Source organism: Muntiacus reevesi, chromosome 2 (genome assembly GCF_963930625.1).
Source record: "Muntiacus reevesi chromosome 2, mMunRee1.1, whole genome shotgun sequence".
In the NCBI taxonomy this organism is placed as follows: Eukaryota; Metazoa; Chordata; class Mammalia; order Artiodactyla; family Cervidae; genus Muntiacus; species Muntiacus reevesi.
Window position 1 is genome coordinate 190,086,322 of NC_089250.1, and position 19,913 is coordinate 190,106,234.

General features: G+C 47.5%; 1 protein-coding gene across 1 annotated transcript in view; it reads left to right on the plus strand.

Annotated features, from left to right (window-relative positions):
- SNX29 (sorting nexin 29) overlaps positions 1–19,913 on the plus strand; it is a 576,513-nt gene that overhangs the window by 381,712 nt on the left and 174,888 nt on the right. The window contains exons 17-18 of the mRNA XM_065924349.1: positions 9,082–9,137; positions 12,691–12,772. Of these exons, the coding sequence (XP_065780421.1) occupies positions 9,082–9,137; positions 12,691–12,772 (138 nt within the window). The remainder of the gene's footprint in view (positions 1–9,081; positions 9,138–12,690; positions 12,773–19,913) is intronic.

Genomic DNA, 19,913 nt, shown 5'->3' on the forward strand with positions numbered 1-19,913 from the left:
TGCCTTGGAAACTCAAGTTTGGAAAATGGGTTGAAGTATTGATAGAAGCTAGGGTTTATTTTTGGTTTTTATTGTTTGCTGCTGTTGTTTGCTTTTGCTGTGTAGCATGCAGGATTTTAGTTCCCCAACCAGGGATCAAACCCCTGCCCCTTGCAGTGGAAGCACAGAGTCTTAACCACTGTATCTCCAGGAAGTCCCTAGAAGCTAAGCTGCTCTTGCTGAAGAGGGGCATTGAGGGGAGGTGCTCCTTCCACTCAACCTTTGCAGCAGCTTCTAGAAACTCTGGGGACCTGTCAGGAGCAGACAAGACCCCCTGACATGGTGTGAGGCTGAAGAAGTATGCACGGGGGACCCAGCTACTCCTCATCTGTAGCAAAGTGAGTTTGGATAAGTTGAATGCTCTCAGCTCCTTCCTAAGAAGCCTGAGTCTCTTGCTCGAGATTGTCTGAAAATTTATAACTGAAGAATAGCTTTCTATTAGCAGTTAAGCCTAGAGAAGCTGTAGACAGCTGTGGATTTCTTCTTAGAGAGGCGGTCCTTAGAAAGGACCTTCTTAGAGGTCCGCCTTAAAAAAAATCTGTCGATGAAAAGGCGGTGGGCAGACAGGTTGGCAAATGATCTGGCGTGCAGAATCAAGATGACGTGTGTGTGTCTGTGTGTGTCTGTGTTACACACACTTGCTTAGCAGCCTCCTGGCAGTTCCTCTTGCCTGTTGCCCAGTCTTTCCTCTGCAGCCAGAGTGACTTATTCGGATGGAGTCTCTTCCAGTCTCTCTCTCGCTTAAGTCCACTTGGAGGTTTCCCTCCACCTGAGCAAAGGCCAGAGCCTTGCTGTCCTCCTTCGGGCCCCAGCTCTCACCACGGTCCCTCCAAATCCCTCTCCCTACCGCCTTCCCAGACACCTTAGTGAGCCTGGTTTTTCTCTGTGGACTTTTCACGCCATAATTGTGTCATTAGTTGTTCAAAGACTGTCTCCCTGGGTGGACTGTGTGCTCCTTCGTCTCCTCTGCCAACTCCCTGGTACCCAGAGTGCCAGGGCTGTAAGAGGAAACTAATGTGGATTTGTGGACTAAACGTCTGAGTAACGAGGGTGTGTACGTCTTTGCTGGAGCAGCTGGCGCTTCACTCGTGGGTGGGGACTGCCAGGCCCCAAACGTCCGTCTGTTCTGTCCGATGCCCTTAAACTCTGTCTCTGAACCATGAGAGTAAATGCCACTTAGTAAGCCCTTTGTACAGATGTTGTCCATGCAACTTAATCACTTAGGGGAAAAAAACTAGATGTCCATTCTCAGTAAATTAGATAATTCTCTCTCATTTCTACTCTCATCCACCATCCCGTCCCCCGTCTGTTTGTTCATCTCTGTGTCTGTTCATCCATGGGAAACATGCTCCGAGTGATCAGTATGTACCTGATATCATCTGGGGCCCTGAGAATATGGTCCTTAAGACTCTCAGAGTCTTTGGGGAAAAACAGACACATCCGAAAAAGGTTTACAGAAGCATGCCAGGCTGCGTTTGTGCAAGCTTCCAGGACTACTCAGAGGACAGAAATAAAGACTCTTTAAAGTTCTTGTTTGCCAGTTCTTTATTCCCAGCAGAGAGTCTTTGGCCTCTGCTGATGGCTCTAATTGTATATTTGTACAAACAAAAGAACAAATTAACAGATAAGCACAGAACCCTGAAAGTGGTCCAGACCAGACAGCTGCCTCCCTCTTGGGGATGTGAGGAGAGCATAGGGCTGTCCTCTGGCCCAGCCGACCAAGCTGGAGACAGCCGTGCATCTGACGTGTTGTCCCTTCTTAAAAAGTGAGATGAGAAAGCAGGGTATTGGTGGAATGGGAAATAGTTGTCATTTCTGGCAGTGCAAAGTGAGAGCTAATCGCTTTGGGGACGGCTATTTGAGAAGAGGGGTGTGTGAGAAGGTGCCTGGAAGACATAAATTATGGGTATCATTTCATGATTGGGACCAAGATTCGCTGTCCTGTATTGTCTGCCTTTTTGCCTCGTCTTCCAAGCAGTGAATCCAAGAGCCCTGTAATTAGAAGACAAAGACTGTGATTCTCTTCCTTTGGTTCCTCTTATCTCCAAACTAGCTCATCCTTCTCATGCATGATGACTGCAGATTTGCTCCAGAGCAGTTGGAGGCTTGATTGGCACTCCATGGAAATGGAGCTTCCTTCATCATTCCCTCGCTTCCTCAGCCCCAGATGCTCAGTCAGTGCCCACAGTATGCCAGGGCCAGTGTGGACGGGAAGACGTGGAGGCTGCCGTCCCCGAGCCTGCAGGGGGCAGCCAGTTGCAGCCTGAGCCCCGGGGACGGTCCAGGGTGGCAGTGGGGGTGTGCTTACTCCTGGTGGTCAGGAAGGTGTCTCACAGGAAGTCCTCTTTTAGCTGAATCTTGAAAGATGGGGGACGAGCCAGCTGCACACAGGCTGGGGAAAGAAAGGAGGGGGACGTGACTTGCAGTGATACTTGCCTCACATGTTTATTGGAGGATTAAGTATGCGAATACATTGGTGCATAGTAGGTGTTCGACTTTGGCCACTGGACACTAAGAGCCAATTCATGGGAAAAGACCCTGATGCTGGGAAAGATTGAAGGCAGGAGAAGAGGGTGATGGAGGATGAAATCATTATATAGCATCACTGACTCAGTGGACATCAGTCAGTTCAGTTCAGTCGCTCAGTCATGTCCGACTCTTTGAGACCCCATGAATCGCAGCACGCCAGACCTCCCTGTCCATCACCAACTCCTGGACTTTACTCAAACTCATGCCCATTGAGTCGGTGATGCCATCTAGCCATCTCATCCTCTGTCGTCCCCTTCTCCTCCTGCCCCCAATCCCTCCCAGCATCAGGGTCTTTTCCAATGAATCAACTCTTCACTTGAGGTGGCCAAAGTATTGGAGTTTCAGCTTCAGCATCAGTGGACATAAGTTTGAGCAAACTCCAGGAGATAGTTTGGGACAGGGAAACCTGGCGTGCTGCAGTCCATGGGGTCGGAAAGAGTCGAACATGACTGAGTGACTGACCATCAACAAAAGGTGTTCACTGCCCGTTGGCTTCCCCTCCAGTTTCCATCTCTGTTGCTTTCTAGCAGGGCTTTCAGAGAGCCACATGACCTCTCAGACAATCAGTGGAGGCTGCCTTGTGTACCCAGAGATGAAAAAGGGTTCTGATCGTCTGTGGGTCTCGCCTGTCCCTACATGCTAATGTGGGCAGCACCTGGGGTGTTCGCTCCAGAAAGACCTCGAAATCTTGGCTGCTCTGTGTCTCCAGCCATGGGCTCTGCCTTGCCCTGCAGACTAGCATATTGGCCCTGACCCCTTACCCAAACTGCAGGCCCGGATGGTGAGCTGCCTTCTCTGTGGGGCCCGGGAGAAGGGAAGTGAGGATGACCATGCTTACTCAGGCTCCGTGTTGGTGGGAACCAAAGAGAAGGCTCCATCATGGTGAGAAGTCCTCCAAGAGTCTGGGGGCTTCAGGAGGCATGAGGGATGTTTGTGGCCAGTATCAATAGAAAGCTGATTTTTCTTACAAAATCTCTGCCCCACACTTCTTTCATGGCCAGAATTGGAAGTCACATCAGCTTTTGGGATGAGTGTTATAACCCTCAGATTCTCCCTTCTCCAGTCTCCTGCAGACAGTATGAAAAGACAGCTGGTTAAGTTGGTGAATAAGATTGGCCTTCAGTTGTCATCCTGCACTGGCTGTTGACCCAGGCCTTATTTTCAAGATAGATCCACCGAGGTCAGAAAGTTCATGGATGCTTTTACCAGCCAACCTCCCTGAAACGGAGGCTGACTCGTGTCTCCTGACTTGCTGATGCCAATAATGCCACCAATTAGAAGAAAAGTTCCTGAGTGGGAAGGATTTAACAGCTCTCAGATTCTTACACCCACTGTCCAAGAGGGTCCCTACAAACAAGCATTTGTTGTTTTGTTCAGTTGCTAAGTCGTGTCCGACTCTTTGAGACCCCATGGACTACAGCGCGCCAAGCATACCCAAAGGGAAAGTTATCTATTGGAAAATACCTTCTTTTTAAAAAAAAAAAATATTTTAATTGGAGGATAATTGCCATATAATGTTGTGGTGGTTTTTGCCATACATTTACCTTCTTTTTACAATTGACCATTCTGAAGAAGCTCTTTGTTCACATTACTGTACAATGAATGGCATCTATCCTTAAAGACCTCAACTTGTGTTTTGTTTTGGTCCTTCTGGTCACCCTTCCCCTCAGCCCGGTGGGACAGGCAGTCAAAACTTTTCTTCTTGTAAATGAGGTTCCCTTTGTCCAACCTTTGTTCACGTCCGAACTGAGACAAGGCTGCACTCAGAACGCAGTGTGATGGTGTCAGTGGTGCCTTCACGGTCTGGGAGTCCTGCCTCTGATCTGTTTGCCTGATTCATGTCAAGCCAAGGAAGCTTCTCCTAGCCTTGTTGTTGTTTAGTCGCTCAGTTGTGTCCGACTCTTTGTGACCCCATGGACTGCAGCACACCAGGCTTCCCTGTCCTTCACTGTCTCCCAGAGTTTGCTCAAACTCATACCCACCGAGTTGGTGATGCCATCCAACCATCTCATCCTCTGTCGTCCCCTTCTCCTCCTGCCTTCAGTCTTTCCTAGTGTCATGGTCTTTTCCAATGAGTTAGCTCTTTGCATCAGGTGGCTGAGGTATTGGAACTTTAGCTTCAGCATCAGTCCTTCCAATGAAAATTCAGGACTCATTTCCTTTAGGATTGACTGGTTTGATCTTGCAGTTCAAGGGAGTCTCAAGAGTCTTCTCCAGCACCACAGTTTGAAAGCATCAGTTCTTTGGTGCTCAGTCTTCTTTATAGTTCTCTCACATCCATACATGACTATTGGAAAAACCAAAATCAAAAGGCTTTGATTCAACAGACCTTTGTCAGCAGAGTGATGACTTAGGTGTGGAGGTAAACTCAGAGAACCGAGTTCCAGAGAAGGCACTGGGTTCCATGTAGAAGCAGCAGGGGGAGAGTGGTGTTTGGAAGAGGGGCTTCAGAGGTGCCCTCAACCCTCTTATATCCCCATGCAAGGAAGACTTGAAGACACAGGCCGTCCCATCCAGCGGGGGAGGGTTGGGAAGAATGTTTTATGTACTTTACACAGTAATGCAATACAGACGTGTCTGTTAGTGGTTACAGGATTAATGCATCTTCTTGTAGAAAGTGCAGAGAAGTCCAGATACATGCTGCAGATTCATCTGACTGCCCTCTCTCTGATACCCCACTGTCTTTCGGATCTCTTCCATCCTCACCTTACTGATCCACAGTCATTGCTAGTTTTACCCAGGACTCATACTGAGTATTTGCAGTTCATGTTAATAGCAGCTTTAAAAAAAAAAAAATTTTTTTTTTTTTTTTTTTGGTTGTGCTGCACAGCTTTTGGGATCCTAGTTCCCTGACCAGGAATTAAATCCGAGTCCTGGTATCTCAGCTAGTAAAGAATCTGCCTGCAATGCAGGAGACCCCTGTTCGATTCCTGGGTTGGGAAGATCCGCCTGGAGAAGGGATAGGCTGCCCACTCCAGTGTTCTTGCCTAAGTGCCCTTAGCAGTGAAAGTGCGAAGTCCCAACCACCTGGACCACCAGGGAATTCCATAGTAACATTTTATTTTATTTTTTTCCATTTATCTTTATTCATTGGAGGCTAATTACTTTACAATATTGTAGTGGTTTTTGCCATACATTGACATGAATCAGCCATGGATTTACATGTGTAGCATTTTATTAAGCAGAGAACAGGAACTTTTTTTCTGTGCCATTAAAAATTTATCAAGAGCACTCTTTGATGGGATAATACATTTTAGTTTACATTTTTAATGGGTATTAGATTATTTCAAAACTCAAATAGTAGATATAGAGGTGTGTTGAATGAATAGCCTCACTCCCACCCTGCTGTCCAGGCCCTAACCCCAGGGCTGGTACCCCTTTGATTGGTGCCTTGAACTTCACTTCTATACCTTCCTAATGCAAAAATAGATAGATACAACTTGATATTCTTCCTTCCCCATTTTTGCACCCAAGGTAGTGTATTACACCCACCCTCTGTAGCCTACTCTTACTTTCCTGTTATGGTTTATCTTTTAGATGTTTTCATAACTGCACATGGAATGCTATCTCATTCTTCAAAAGCACCTTTAAATTCTTTTAAAGCAGTTCACTCGATCATTTTTTTTTAATCTTACAGAAGGATAGTGAGTGAAAAATAGCATCATTTTTCTCCCCAGTCCCACTCCTAATCTGTTATCAGTGTTGCTGTTTTCTTACATACATTCCCAGAATTATTTTTGTGTTTGTACCCTCATGAGTATGTGTGTGTGTGTATTTATGTGTATAACTCATTTTTTTTAAGCCAGGCTTCTCCTATGGACATGTCATAATTTCTTGAATCATTCCTCTATAGTTGTACCATTAGATTCTTTTTTCTTTTACTTGTCTAAGCCTGGAACGAGGAATCATCTTCGATGTAAATTTTTGTTGACATCTTTATTTCCTCTGGATAAATCCTAGGAGTGTGATTTCTGGGTCAAAGGATGGAGATGTTTTAGGGATCTTGGTACACACAACCTCATGGCTTCCCCCAAGGGATTGTACCTGCTCCCACCCTAGATGCCCTGAGGAAAATGGCCTGGCAGGCTACAGTCCATAGTTTGCAAAGAGTCAGACACTGCTGAGCGGCTGTCACATGGCTGATTGGTGGTGTATGGTGGAAACCAGCAACATTGTGAAGCAGTGATCCTCCAATTAAAAAAGAAAAAACAGGAAGAAAGAAATTTACATTTTCTCAAGTGGTTAGGCAGGTTTCTCTTTGCTGGACTTCAAAGACTCTCTCAACATCAGCTCCTCAGCAAAGACTGGTGCCCAGAGCCCAGTTGAATTGCTGATTAGCTCCAGGAACCTGGAAAGGGCTCAGCTTGGCCATCCTCCTTCTGGGCTGCCGAATAGAGGGTGAGACACCCCGAGGGTTGTTGGCAGATGAGAGTCTGGTGTCAAGGAGAGCACACTGCTGTTTCTTCTCAGTAGTTGTCATGTTATTCAGTGAGAGAGTGAGTGAGTGAGTGAGTGAAAGTCGCTCAGTCGTGTCGACTTTTTGCGACTCCAAGGACTATATACAGTCCATGGAATTCTCCAGGCCAGGATACTGGAGTGGGTAGCCGTTCCCTTCTCCAGGGGATCTTCCCAACCCGGGGAACAAACCCAGGTCTCCCGCATTGCAGGCGGATTCTTTACCAGCTGAGCCACCAGGGAAGCCCCATGTTGTCGTATTTCTATTAGAGCAAACAAGTCAATCAGGGAGAACTTCCCCGCTGCCTGGCACTGTTCCACACACACAAGACGTGTCAGCTCCTCTACCCTGTGCCTATGGCCGTTACACCCATCTCACCAGCAAGGACAGTGCAACACAGAGAAGTCGAGTGACTTGCCCGTGGCTGCGCTGTTAGGGGCTCAGGACTAGATCAGGAGCCATGTGGTCCCAGAGCCCAGGCTGCCTAACCGTCCCTCTTCCTGCCTTCCAAAGGAGCTGGCTGTTTCTTAGGGACTGCCTCCTGGTGTCTTCTTCTCCTCTGTTCAGGCAGAGCTTTGTCAACTCTCTCCTCCTCCCATCACCTTGGAGCTGGCTTTTCCTCTTGTTTGCTAAGGGTTGGTAGTAGAAAAGCCTTGAAAGTGGAACAGATCTGAACTTGTCTCCCCTCCCTACGTGTGCAGCCTTGGACAAGTACGACCTCTGCGAGCCTCTGTTCACTCATCTGGGGGACATTACCCACCCCCAGAATCATTATCACGATTTTTAAAAATCATTTAAAAAGTTACTCATTTGGCTGCGCCGATTCATAGTTGTGGCATGTGGGATCTGGTTCCCCAACTAGGGATCGAACTCGGGCACCCTGCTTTGGGAGCACAGAATCTTAGTCACTGGACCACCAGGGAAGTCTCCGTTCACCACGATTAATGATGATCGAAGGTAACATAAATGCCCTGAAGGTGCACAGTGTGAAATGAGGGGCCCGTTTCCCTCGTCACCTCCCCCCCTACTCTGTTCCATTGGATTCCTCTCAGTTTTGATCCACAGTCTTAAATTCTGTCCAATTCACATTCCTTTTCTTTTTTTAAAAGAATGCATTTCATTTTTTGGCTGTGGTGGGTGTTCATTGCTGCACGTGGGCTTTCCCTGGTTGTGGCGAGTGGGGGCGACTCTCTAGTTGCGCTGCTTCTTCTTCCAGTGACTTCTCCTGTTGCTGAGCACAGGCTGTAGGGTGCAAGGGCTTCAGTATTGGGGCGCATGGGCTTAGTTGCCCCAGGACGTGTGGGATCTTCCTGAACCAGGGACAGAACCCGTGTCCCTTGAATTGGCAGGTGGATCCTTAACCACAGGACCACCGGGGAAGTCACGTCCAGTTCACATACGATCCTGTCACAAAAGGAAACTCACTCCCAGGGTCTGATAACATCATGATTGACTGAACATCTACCAGTGCCGGCTCTCTCCTGTCTGCGAGAATTACCATCCCGCCAGGCGATTTAGCATCTTGCACCCTGTCCTGTTCTCATGGGGCCCTTCTGAGTCAGAGGAGAAGGTCATACTCAGCTGCCTTAAATTGCCTACACATGAGGGGAAAGGACGGAGCCATCTTGGGGGACAGAAATTGGCCTCTATGTTTGCACACCAGGTGTGTCTGTGTATGTGACCGTCACCCTGGTCCCAGTGACATTTTTTTTGCCATTGCATGTTTGATATCACACCTCTCAGCTCCAAATTAGGCCTCTCTCACTCCAAAATTACATGCTTTTTCACGTCCACAATGATCTCAGTGGGATTAACAGCTCTTTTTTTCCCGTGAAGGTAATTGAGATCTTTCATGGTGGCATATTTTTATTACTGTAACTCCGTCTCTAACCATCCTTCCGCAAAATCTCTTACTGTTTTCCAGTAACTGCTTCTTCACCTTGTCCTGAATAGGAAATGTTCAGGGACCATTGAGAGGCAGCATTTCCCGTGATTATGCAAACCATGGTAACCGTGATGTGTTTTCTCTCTCCCCCTCCCCCCTCTCCTGATGGCAGGTGCCTGGAGATTTGAGTCAAACATCCGAAGACCAGAGTTTATCGGATTTTGAAATGTAAGTCCATGGCTCCTGCTCATGAAGGGCCTTTTAGAAACAGGATTCTCGTTGCTTGGCTCACGTCCCAGGAGACCACAGCAAAAAAAAAAAAAAAAAAAAAAGACTGTTTAAATCTGCACGGCTGATTTGGTTATTGTAGAGTTGGGGAATTGTCCGCCTGCAGCCTGAGTCCGGCCTTTAGATGTGTTTTTAATCTCCCTCCATGGGTGTTGAAAAACAATTTAATCTTTTTGGCTGACATTTAAGAGTTGGAAGATGCCACATGAAAATTTAAATTTCTCCAGTTTCTTTAGAAGAAGAAATCCCGGCAAGGCCCCCATCAGCTGGAGCTGAGCGGCAGCCGCCTCTGCTGTACGGGGCGCATGCCCCTCCACTTGCCTCAGTCCCCACTCATCCGGCCCACTCTGCTGCTTCCATTGTCTGGGTGTCTCCTGTTCCAGTTTTGAGTTTGCAGCCCCAGGGTTATTGGAAACACAAGAGTTCAGTACCTTGGTCTGATTTTTGATTGGATTTAATTCTATCTGGTGCCTCTGCTGATAACCCCTAGGCTATTTAGTTGGCCTTCAGACTGACTCCTTCTGATTGAATTGCCTTAGTTTTTGGACTGAATAGCCCCGTGGGGCTGCTGAAGAGAGTGGAGTGAGTCCCGGGTCAGGGTCAAGCAGAACCTACCTCTTCTCATTCAGTTGTGCTGAGTGGAAGAAGGTTTAGCCTCCCCAAGAGATGGTGTCTTCTGTCCGTCTGCTTCTGGAGACAGAGGGAGGGGCATTTTGAGGAAGAGCACTTTGTTAGAGCCAGGCTGAGCCAAGTTGAAACCTTAGCTGCAGGACTCACAGCTAAGTGAGTGACCTCACTTACCCGGGGTGACCTTGGGTAAGCCACTTAACCTCTCTGGGCCTGAGTTTCCTCATTCATAAGGTGCAGATCATAGCTGACCTTGTGGGCCGAAGTAGAGAGAGGAGGAGAGAGTAGGCAGGGGAAGTCAAGAGGCCCTAAGTGCTAGTGAGGGGGTCATTGAAGTTAGAGGTGAAGGATGAGAAGCAGAGAGATGGTCGCGTAAACAGTCAATTCTAACACAGTGTGATACAGACTCTGAAAGGGGTCACACCTAACCAGCCTGTGTGATCTCTTGGGAGGTTAATGAAAACGGGAGTATTAGTTACACTTCTGCACCCTTCCCCTGGCTGACAGAAATGAAGGGGAACACTGATCACTAGCACGGTTTTGGGGGTCTTTCCAGGAGGAAGGTGTTGTTAGGTACCCAAGCCAATTCAGTGGCTCAGAATTGCAGGTTGTACTCATCCCCGGGGAGGTGATCAGTAGGGCTTATTTTGCCCCATGAAGGGGGTCAGCGCCTTGGCTCAGAGCTTGGAAGAAATGCTGTTTCAGGAGAGAATCATTTCTTTGTGAAAATGAAACGCTCTTTACCCTGGAGGTTGTGAGGCTGTTAAGTCATGGAATCTTCCATCATCAGTGCCTCAAACCATGTTCCAAGCACAAGAGACTGGCGAATTTTTATGATCTGCTCTTTAGAGAGAAGGAGAGCTTGAGAAAAAGCGTTTATCCCTGGAATGGCTCTGAATGGAAGCAAGGACTGGGACCTCCCCGCCCTTCCAGAAACGTGCAATACTGTTATGAGAGCTGTTAGGAGTGATCTGGAAGTTTCAGTGACAGCTTATCAGCTCTGCATGATGTTGATCCAGCTGTGGAAGAGTGGTGATGGTGGGCATGTGCACCCATGACTCAAAGTGTGGTTAAAGTCATCCAGTAAGGCAGAACTGTCACGCTACCGAAAGAACCCTTAAAGTCCCTCAAGTAGCCTGTGAGGATCAACTGAGATGATCTGGGTGAAAGCATGGATCCACCCATGGTACATGCTCAGTAAATGATTCTGGATTTGAATTTAAATCTTGCTTTATTCAACCCTGACTTCAGACTATACCACAAAGCTACAGTAATCAATACAATGTGGTACTAGCACAAAAGCAGAAAAATAGATCAACAGAACAGAATAGAAAGCCCAGGGACAAACCTACGCACCTGTGGATACCTTATCTTCAACAGAGGAGGCAAGACTATGCAGTGGAGAAAAGACAGCGTCTTCAGTAAGGAGTGCTGGGAAAACTGGACAGGTGTGTGTGAAAGAATGAAATGAGAACACTCCCTAACATCGTAAACAAAAATAAGCTCAAAGTGGATTAAAGGCCTAAATATAAGGCCAGACACTTAAAACTCTTAGAGGTAGGCTTCCCTGGTGACTCAGTGGTAAAGAATTCGCCTGCCAATTCAGGAGACATGGGTTCGATTTCCTGGTCTGCAAAGATCCCACATCCTGAGGAACAACTCAGTCCATGCACCACAACTACTGAGCTATTGAGCTTGTGCCCTAGAGCCCAAGAGCCGCAACTACTGAAGCCTGAGCACCCTAGAGTCCGTCTCTGCAACTAAGAAGCTACCCCGGCGAGAAGCTTGCACACTGCAACTAGAGAATAGCCCCTGCTGCAAGAAAAGCCCATGCAACAATGAAGACCCAGCAGAGCCAAAAATAAATAAATAAGTAAAATTAAAAACAAACAAACAAACTCGGGGGAAAATATAGACAGAACACTCTTTGATATAAATTTCAGCAAGATCCTCTTTGACCCACCTCCCAGAGTAATGGAATTAAAAATAAAACATGCTCTAATCAAGCCACACAGTGCTTTTGGAAAAGTTGCAAGAGTGGTTATTGGTGCCTGACTTTCTGAAATCCCCTCCCCCTGCCCCAAACAGCCACTGCTTGCATGGCCATGAGTGTTGGTCTCACGGAGTCTGATCTTAAAATGAGGTGATGATGCTGGTTTAGTCACTAGGTCATGTCCAACTCTTGTGGCCCCATGGACTGTAGCCCACAAGGCTCCTCTGTTCATGGCATTTTCTAGACAAGAATACTGGAGAGGGTTACCATGTCCTCCAGGAGATCTTCCTGACCCAGGGATTGAACGTGGGTCTCCTGCATTAGCAGGCAGACTCTTTATAGACTGAACCACCAGAGAAGTGCCACCCCCCCCCCTTAAAATGGGGGTCAGGGTCTAAAGTGGGCACAGCGAGGAGGCTGCATGAATCATCTGAACACTCTAGAAACCCTGTGAGCATTAGTGCTCTTGACCCTCCCTAGCCTCGTGGAGTCTTCTGTGATCAACCCCCTCTTCAGATGAGCAAAATGAGGGTCAGATAAATTACAGGCCACATCACTCAGGTCGACATCACTCAGGTCGTAGGAACTGCAGGGCAGCTGTCTCTCATTCCAGAATGTGAACTGCATCTGTAAATTTTACACACACACACACGCGCGCATTTTAAACTAAGGGACCACACACGCATTTTAAACTAAGTCCCTTAAAAATCATCTTGGGCGACCAAGTAGTGAAACTGGAAACTGCTCCTTTAGTCTACTATCAAGTGTAATACATGTTGTCATGCATTGTGTGCCTCTTAGAGGAGAATTTTAATAGCTTACTCCCTTTTTTTGTAAATTGAAATGACCAGTTTCGATCTTTCTTCTGTTTAGATCAAACCGAGCTCTGATCAACGTCTGGATCCCATCAGTGTTTCTCCGGGGCAAAGCTGCCAACGCCTTCCACGTGTATCAGGTAATTTTCCTGGTTTTCAGTTAGACGCCACTGTCAGGGCAGAGCCCACGCTTGCTTGTTATTCTCTGGAGCTTTTGCATCTTGGTGGTGGGGTGTGGAATGCCATGCAGAGAAGCCACGGCCTCCCAGCGCCAGCAGCTACCTGCCCAGCCTCCCCGAGGCAGCGGTCCTTCCATCAGACAGGAGGAGCCTGGGGGCGCCTCCTCGTGCTGGCCGGGGTTCCTGGTGTGGCTGGGACCACTCAGCTCAGGCTGCTTGAGCAGAAAAGCAGGGCTTTGATGGCGTGTGTTACAACTGAAGAGTCCGGGCATGGGTCTGGCCTCAGGCTTGGCTGGATCTGTGGTCAGGAACCTGCTACTATTTTCTCCTGTTTCCTTTGCCAGGACATCCTTTTCAGGCTAGTTCTCTCTGTAGGTGGAACAGGCGGCTCCCAAAAGCACCAGACTCTCAGCCAATCTGGGCGTCTCTCAAGGGTCTGTCTTGGACCCCAGGCACATCCCTGAACCCGGGGGTAGAGTGATGGACTTCTGTGATGGGCCAGGTTCAAATCATGTGACACCCCCCCCACACACACACATTGGCACTGGGGTTGGAGTAAACCTCATCTGACCTTGTTACTGAGGGAGGGGCCAGGCAACACCGCAGATGAAAACCAGGCCTTTCTGTGTCAGAGAAGGGGCAGCAGACAGTTGTCAAGTGATGTTCAGTTTGCCTCCTGGGGTGGAGCCGGCCGGCCTACACCTAGCTGGGGATTGAGTGTCTGGGACAAGGGGAACCTTTGCTTTAGAGGTGATTTTGCCCCAACAGTTGGGACCCTGGTTTTCCATCTTTTCTCTGATTTTCTGATGTCTTTTCCAGCCCTGCCTACTTACCCTCTTTTTTCCTTTCTTCTTTCTCTTTTCTTAACTGAATTCCAGCCATTGGTGTTTTGTCCTGGGACTATTTGCTTTTCAACTTTGACTCTTAACTGCTTCTGGTTCCACTGTCATCTTGTATCACAACAGCTTTCATTAGGTTTTGTTCTTATTCCCATGAGCTCTGTGAAAACCCTTTTTTTTTTTTTTTTTGGTCATTTTTCTTAGTGGGGAATTGACCATTGAAGAAGTTTTCTCAGCTATTAAGGCATTTCTCCCAGAGACTGGGGTAGGGCTGAAAGGATGCTGAACTTGAGAATAGGGACCCTGGTTTCACTTTTATGGCCTTAGGTAAATCTCAGTTTCCTCATCTGTAAAACAGAGATCATAATAATGCTTACTCTGGAAAGCTTTTGTCAGGACAAGGAGTGCACGGTACCTAGTAGGCACTTGGGATTTGTTTCTTATCTTCCGAATTGGTTGCTGCCTTTGGTCACTGGTGCCAGGACTGGCAGTGGGCGTGGGTTATATAGGGATGGGCCTAAGCGTGTTACATGCCTCTTACCTGAAGTCTTCTGGACAGATGAGCTAGAGTTTGGCAAGGAAGTTTGCACTAGAACATCATATTAGTTTGCTTGTTTGGCCGGGCGACAATAGCACTTTAGTAAATGTTAGAGAATCTATGTGTTCATGATGCTCTCAGCTCTGGCTTGAAAAGAGAATTGGAGATGACAGATTTCTGAATGTCCTCGTCTCCTTTTTATCCCAAACCAAACCAAGAAGATACCCTCTTATTTGAGTGTCCTGTAACTTCTGCTTTGCGATTGTCAGAAAGCTGGGGGTGTTGCCTGGAGGAGGAAGAGAGGGAAGCAGATGGCTTTATTTTAGAGCAAAATTAAAATGTGAGCTCCCTGGAGAGGTTTCCTTGACCTTTCATTTCTGACTCCTCCCCCACCTCACCCCGGCAAGTCACAGGGCTGTTTTCAGTGACCAGAAGCCTGTTACGGAACGAGACAGACAGAGCGTTGCCTGGGAGATTGTTCCCACTGTGGTCACAGTGGCGTTCGAGCCGCACTCGCCCCGTGCTTGACCAGAGTTTCCAGAGCTTTCCTGGGTGTGGTCCAGCCCACTGCAGAGGACGAGGCCCAGATCACATGGAGCCGCGGGCCTGGCAGGCCCCGCATCACCCAGAGCAACTGCATCCCGCGCTGCGGGTTCTCTGAAAATCCCCTCTGGTCTTGGAGTGTATGGAGCAGCATTTCTGGAATGTAACTGTCTTTCTCCTTTTTGCAAACAGTGCTTCCGGTCAGAGCCTCAAGAGCAGGCTCCGAGCACGTGTCTGGAAGCTTTTGAGAAAGGCTTTGGTACAGTGCGCTTTGTTTTGACTTTGTTGATTTTTAAACGATAAGCGATAATTGGAGAGAGTGTGACTCATTTAAATTACTGGTACCGTTGGACTTTATTTTTACTAGCTTAAAAATACATTTTATATAATCCCACAAAAGATTGGAGATAATTTCTAGAGAAACTCAGAAAAGAGTGATAAAATAGAAGAAATAAAATATCAGAATCAGAGAAAATGTAAAGAGCACTTTCATTAAGGGAACACTGGAAATCACACATATAGATAGATATATGTATGTATATGTTTATAATGAAAGCCTCCATGGTTGCTCTCATTAGTTTGAAAGTTTTCCTTTGTGCTTCCTGGCAACCAGTGTGAAAATGGAAATGTAGCTGTTTTGGGTAAGTCCATCACTAACTGGGAGAAGATATGTCAGTTCCTCAAAGAGAGGTCTAAAAGAAATGTCCTTACAGGACTTTAGACTAAACAATAGAGGACATGGTAGACAGTGCCCTGTTACATCCCTGTGACAAATTGCTGTCAGGTTTACTTAGTATCTCCCTCCAAGGAAGCTAAGTGCATAACCATGGAAAGAACCTTAAGTCCATTTGAAGAGCCCAGACGAAAGGATCAGCATGTGTAACTTTTCCAGCAGATCTGCACAGCAGGTCCAGTCCAACAGCCGCTAGCCTCATGTGGCCATTTAAATTCGGCTTAATTGAAATTTAACTCGAGTCCCTCAGACACGCCATCAGCACTTCATAGCCACATGTGGCTGGTGGCTGCCACATTGGACAACATAAATACAGAACATTTCCATCACCACAGGAAGTCCCGGATGGTGACCATTTAGATCAGTCTCTCCCGGAGTGGCAAGAAGCTGGATGGTCTTCTGTGTGGTCTTCTCTGTGCTTAGTGAAGTTTTGGAGTGACAGAGGTTGGACCTCCAGTGACAGGTTCTGCAGGGCGACGACCACTGGTCTTTCAGCTCCTCCGCCACTGGCAATGACGTAGAAGAGGAAGTCTCCCTGTGGCCACGGGGCCTTGAACGCACTCTAGTCTTGCCTCTTAGCAAAGACCGAGGAAGACCCAGGATCAACACCTTCGACAGGCGGCGGGCCCTATCTCAGTGAGCCACATCGTTTTCTTTCATTGTGGGCATTATAAAAACAACACAGCTTCATGCCTGCCTTCTACTTACGGTGGGCATGCTCGCCAAGTCGCTTCAGTCACGTCCGACTTCAGTCATGTTTGACTCTGTGACCCTGTGGACTGTAGCCAGGCTCCTCTGTCCATGGGATTTCCCAGGCAAGAACACTGGAGTGGGCTGCCATGCCCTCCTCCAGGGGATCTTCCCAACCCAGGGATCAAACCTGCATCTCTTAGATCTCCCACCTTGGCAGGTGGGTTCTTTAACACTACTGCTGCCTGCACAGGATTCTGTTTTTCCATTTAGCATGGTGATGTGCAGTTTCCTTTTAAAATAAACTCGAGAAAGAAAATGATTCGGTTTAAAGAAAAATACTAGATACATGATACTGAAAACAGCAAGACGTTTAGGACAGTGATACGTGAATGAATAACACTTGGGAAATGCCACCTCTCACTGGCCTACGTATGTTATATAAAGCAGCTCGTTCAGTTCTCACAGAAACCCTGTGAGGCAGCAAGTGCTTATTCTCCCCATTTTGTAGATGGGAAAACAGGATATAGAGAAGCAGCTCGTTCGGAAACATGATTTCCAGAACTTCTCTAGTGGTCCAATGGTTAAGACTCTGTGCTTCTGCTGCAGGGGGCACAAGTTCAGTCCCTGGTTGGGGAAGCTCCACATGCTGCATGGTGCAGCCAATAAGAATTATAAAAATAATTTTAAAAAAAGAAACATGATTTTCAGACCCCAAAGCATTTCCAGACAAGGTACCAGTTTGCACAGATTCTATAAATGTGGGCGGAGTCCAGCTTTAGCAATCCAGGGAGCAGATTGGCCGGTTGCATTGGAAGGACCCAGCCTGACCAGGAGCTTGCCTGTGTGGATAGCCTCCTGCACCCCGTGGACCAAGGACCCCCTGTGGCCAAGCCAGGGGTGCCCTGTGCCTCTGTTCTGAGCTCCCTGCAGCACACATATCAGAGCCCTGCAAAGCCCAGAGCAGTCTGCGGTGGGTTTGCTTTGGAAAATTGTTAAAGCGGGTGCCTGTTGGCCGTGCCTGCTCTTGTTTGAGGGGCAGCAGGGTCCCCAAGCCTGCCCAGACTCTTGGGAACTGGAGTACTTCTGACCACAGAGGAGGAGCTGAACTGGTTCACCAGCTGCTCTTAGTTCCCTGGCTCTTAGCGCTTGTTTGTGGAAGGGGTCTGGGTGTGTATTTTGCACCCAGGATTCTGGCCAGAAGCGCTGTAGTCCCTTGATAGGACTGAATGCAAGTTATTTGAAAGTGTTTGTATCTCTGAACACTGCGGTTTCCACGCTCTGCTCCCATGTCCCGAGGTGGGCGCTGAGGTGTGCTCTGGCATAAAAGTAAGAAGTGGCAGCCTTTGGCCAGTTTTCAGGACAAAAGTAAAATTGATGTCCAGGACTTTCCCAACTTAACTTTTTCTTCCGTGAAGATTTCTTACTTCTGGCCCCTAATACAATGCTTGGCTGCCTGCATACACATGGCAGAGACAAAATGATTAAACAACACCAAATAGAATAGAAGAACAAAATGAAACCCTGCTTACTGACTGGTCTTGCTTAGTTCCTATGTGTGTGTGTAAACACACAGTTATGCTGGTGCGGTCTGACTTTCTGTCCCTTCCACATGACGTGGTTACATTTGTCACTTATCAGTTAGTTCCTAGTTTATACCTTTGCAAGTGTTTGCTCTTGTTCCCCAAATACCCCGACTTCCGAACAAGTTTGAGGTCCATTGTCTTAATATCCTACCGTAGTATTTACAAAGGCACGTTAGGCCTTTAAACAATTCACCTACTTGTTTTTTTTCCTTAAGCCAACATTACAGCCACCAAATTGGCAGGAACTAATACATCAATACACTTATTCTCTGAATCCTTAGATCTTTCCCTTTGAAAAGCACCAGTAGCATAAATACAGCTGAAATCAGTCCTCTCTATGGTGTTCATTTCAGCCTGCTGAATTTCACCAGCAGAAGCACTGGCTTCGGTACCATATTCCACTTGCCCAGATTTCCTTTGTAAAGACGGTTGCTTTGTTTCGCCAAAGCTTATTTGTTCTAGAATAAGATCACAGCAGGGCTATCTTGACTTGGAGAAAAGACGGTGTCCCAGGAAGACTCACTCAGTTTTGGGGTTCCCCCACCCCCTGAAGGATATCATGCAGCATAGGCAGGAGTTTTCAAGGTTTATCCTGGCAGAGCATATTTATATATGCCATGCAGGGAGAATCCGTGATTTTTTGTGTTAATAATAGATCACAGGGTCTGGTGGGCTGCATAGGAGGATGGCGATGCTTTTGTACCTCAGTCCTTGGGTGCTTCAGCCCTTTTCATCTCTGTGCAAAGATGGTTTACCCCTCAGGCCTTCAAGTTTGCTTTTACCCGCAGTTCCATCTTTATACTTTCTGAGTCGATAGCTGTGCAGAGAGGGAGGAATTCATTAAGCAGAGAAGGATGTGATGTTGGAGCCCAGCACAGAAATGGGCATGGCAGCCGCAGTAAGATGGACTGATCGGAAGCCTCTGCCCGCGTGGGTTATGTTTCAGGGGTGGGGGACATAGGACGAAGGGGTTCACGTCAGGTCCCTCCCCCAACACTGCCAAGAAGCGGGCAGTGGACCGTTTGATTTCTGAGTTTCCTTCCAGCAAGGCTGGTGTCTGTGTCGCATGATAAGCGAAGCTGTGGGAGCCATGGCCTCTGTTTTTGCTCTCTCCTTCCCAGAGAACTTTCCACACCACAGAGTCAGGCACCTCTGGGAATTACAGCACGTTCACCTCCTGCTGTTCCTGGGATGCTCAAGGCTTCTGGGAAAGCCTGATACAGGTGGAAAACAAAGAGCCAAACCAAAAAAGTCTGTTTTCCTCCCCTTGGACACTCGAGTCACTATTATTCTCTGTTACTGTCTTTATCTTCTCAAACAGGCAGAACTTTATGATTTTTCCTTTTGTAGCTTAATTCCTTTATCCCAAAGCTGTGGATGGAGGGTCAGCTAGGTGCCAGACACGTGTTAAATGCTGCAGTGCAAGGCTTGACATTGCATTTACCCTCCCACCCTCACAGTCTAGAGGGGACAGACGCTACCAGCTAAATATAACAATCTCGCGATAGAAGGGCTGCCGAGAGAGGTACCGGTGGGAGAGATGGGCATCCATCCTCCCACTTTACAAAGTGACAACAAGGGATGAGAGATAAAGCAGTTAGCGCAGTGCCTGGTACACAGCTACCCAACAAACGCTACCCTTAGTGATCTAAGAACTGCGTGACTTGTGATCAACAATTAGACCTGAAGGTAAACATAGAAGGATTTCCCCTTGTTGAATGTCTCTGGGCTCATCTGCGTGTTTGGAAAAGCCTTTATTTAGCATTTAGTTGATTGAGGACTCCACCTCAGCCTCCTTAGAGGCTGCAAGGAGTAAGATTCCTTTTTTTCCAAGTGAGGCAGGGTGGAAATAATTACACAAAAAAGGAAGAGAGGTATGGAAGTCCTTCCCTTACCTGTGGCGCCCTGAACACTGCTGAATGGGCCCTCTTCAGCATGTTTGCCGTAGCCCACCTTCACCCTCACCATCAGAGAAACAGAACGGAAGAAAGAAAAACTTGGCTAAGATGTGAATCTGTTTTGCTGCAGTAATTCCCTTTTCCCGATTCCCCAGTCCCAGCCAACTGCTCCTTTTCTGTTCCCTGGTCTGAAGGGAGAGTTCTGGTGAAAGCAGAAATCTGGACAAAGCTACTTTCCTGCCTGGCTTTGCTTTTCAGAAGCTTGAAGTTTGTCT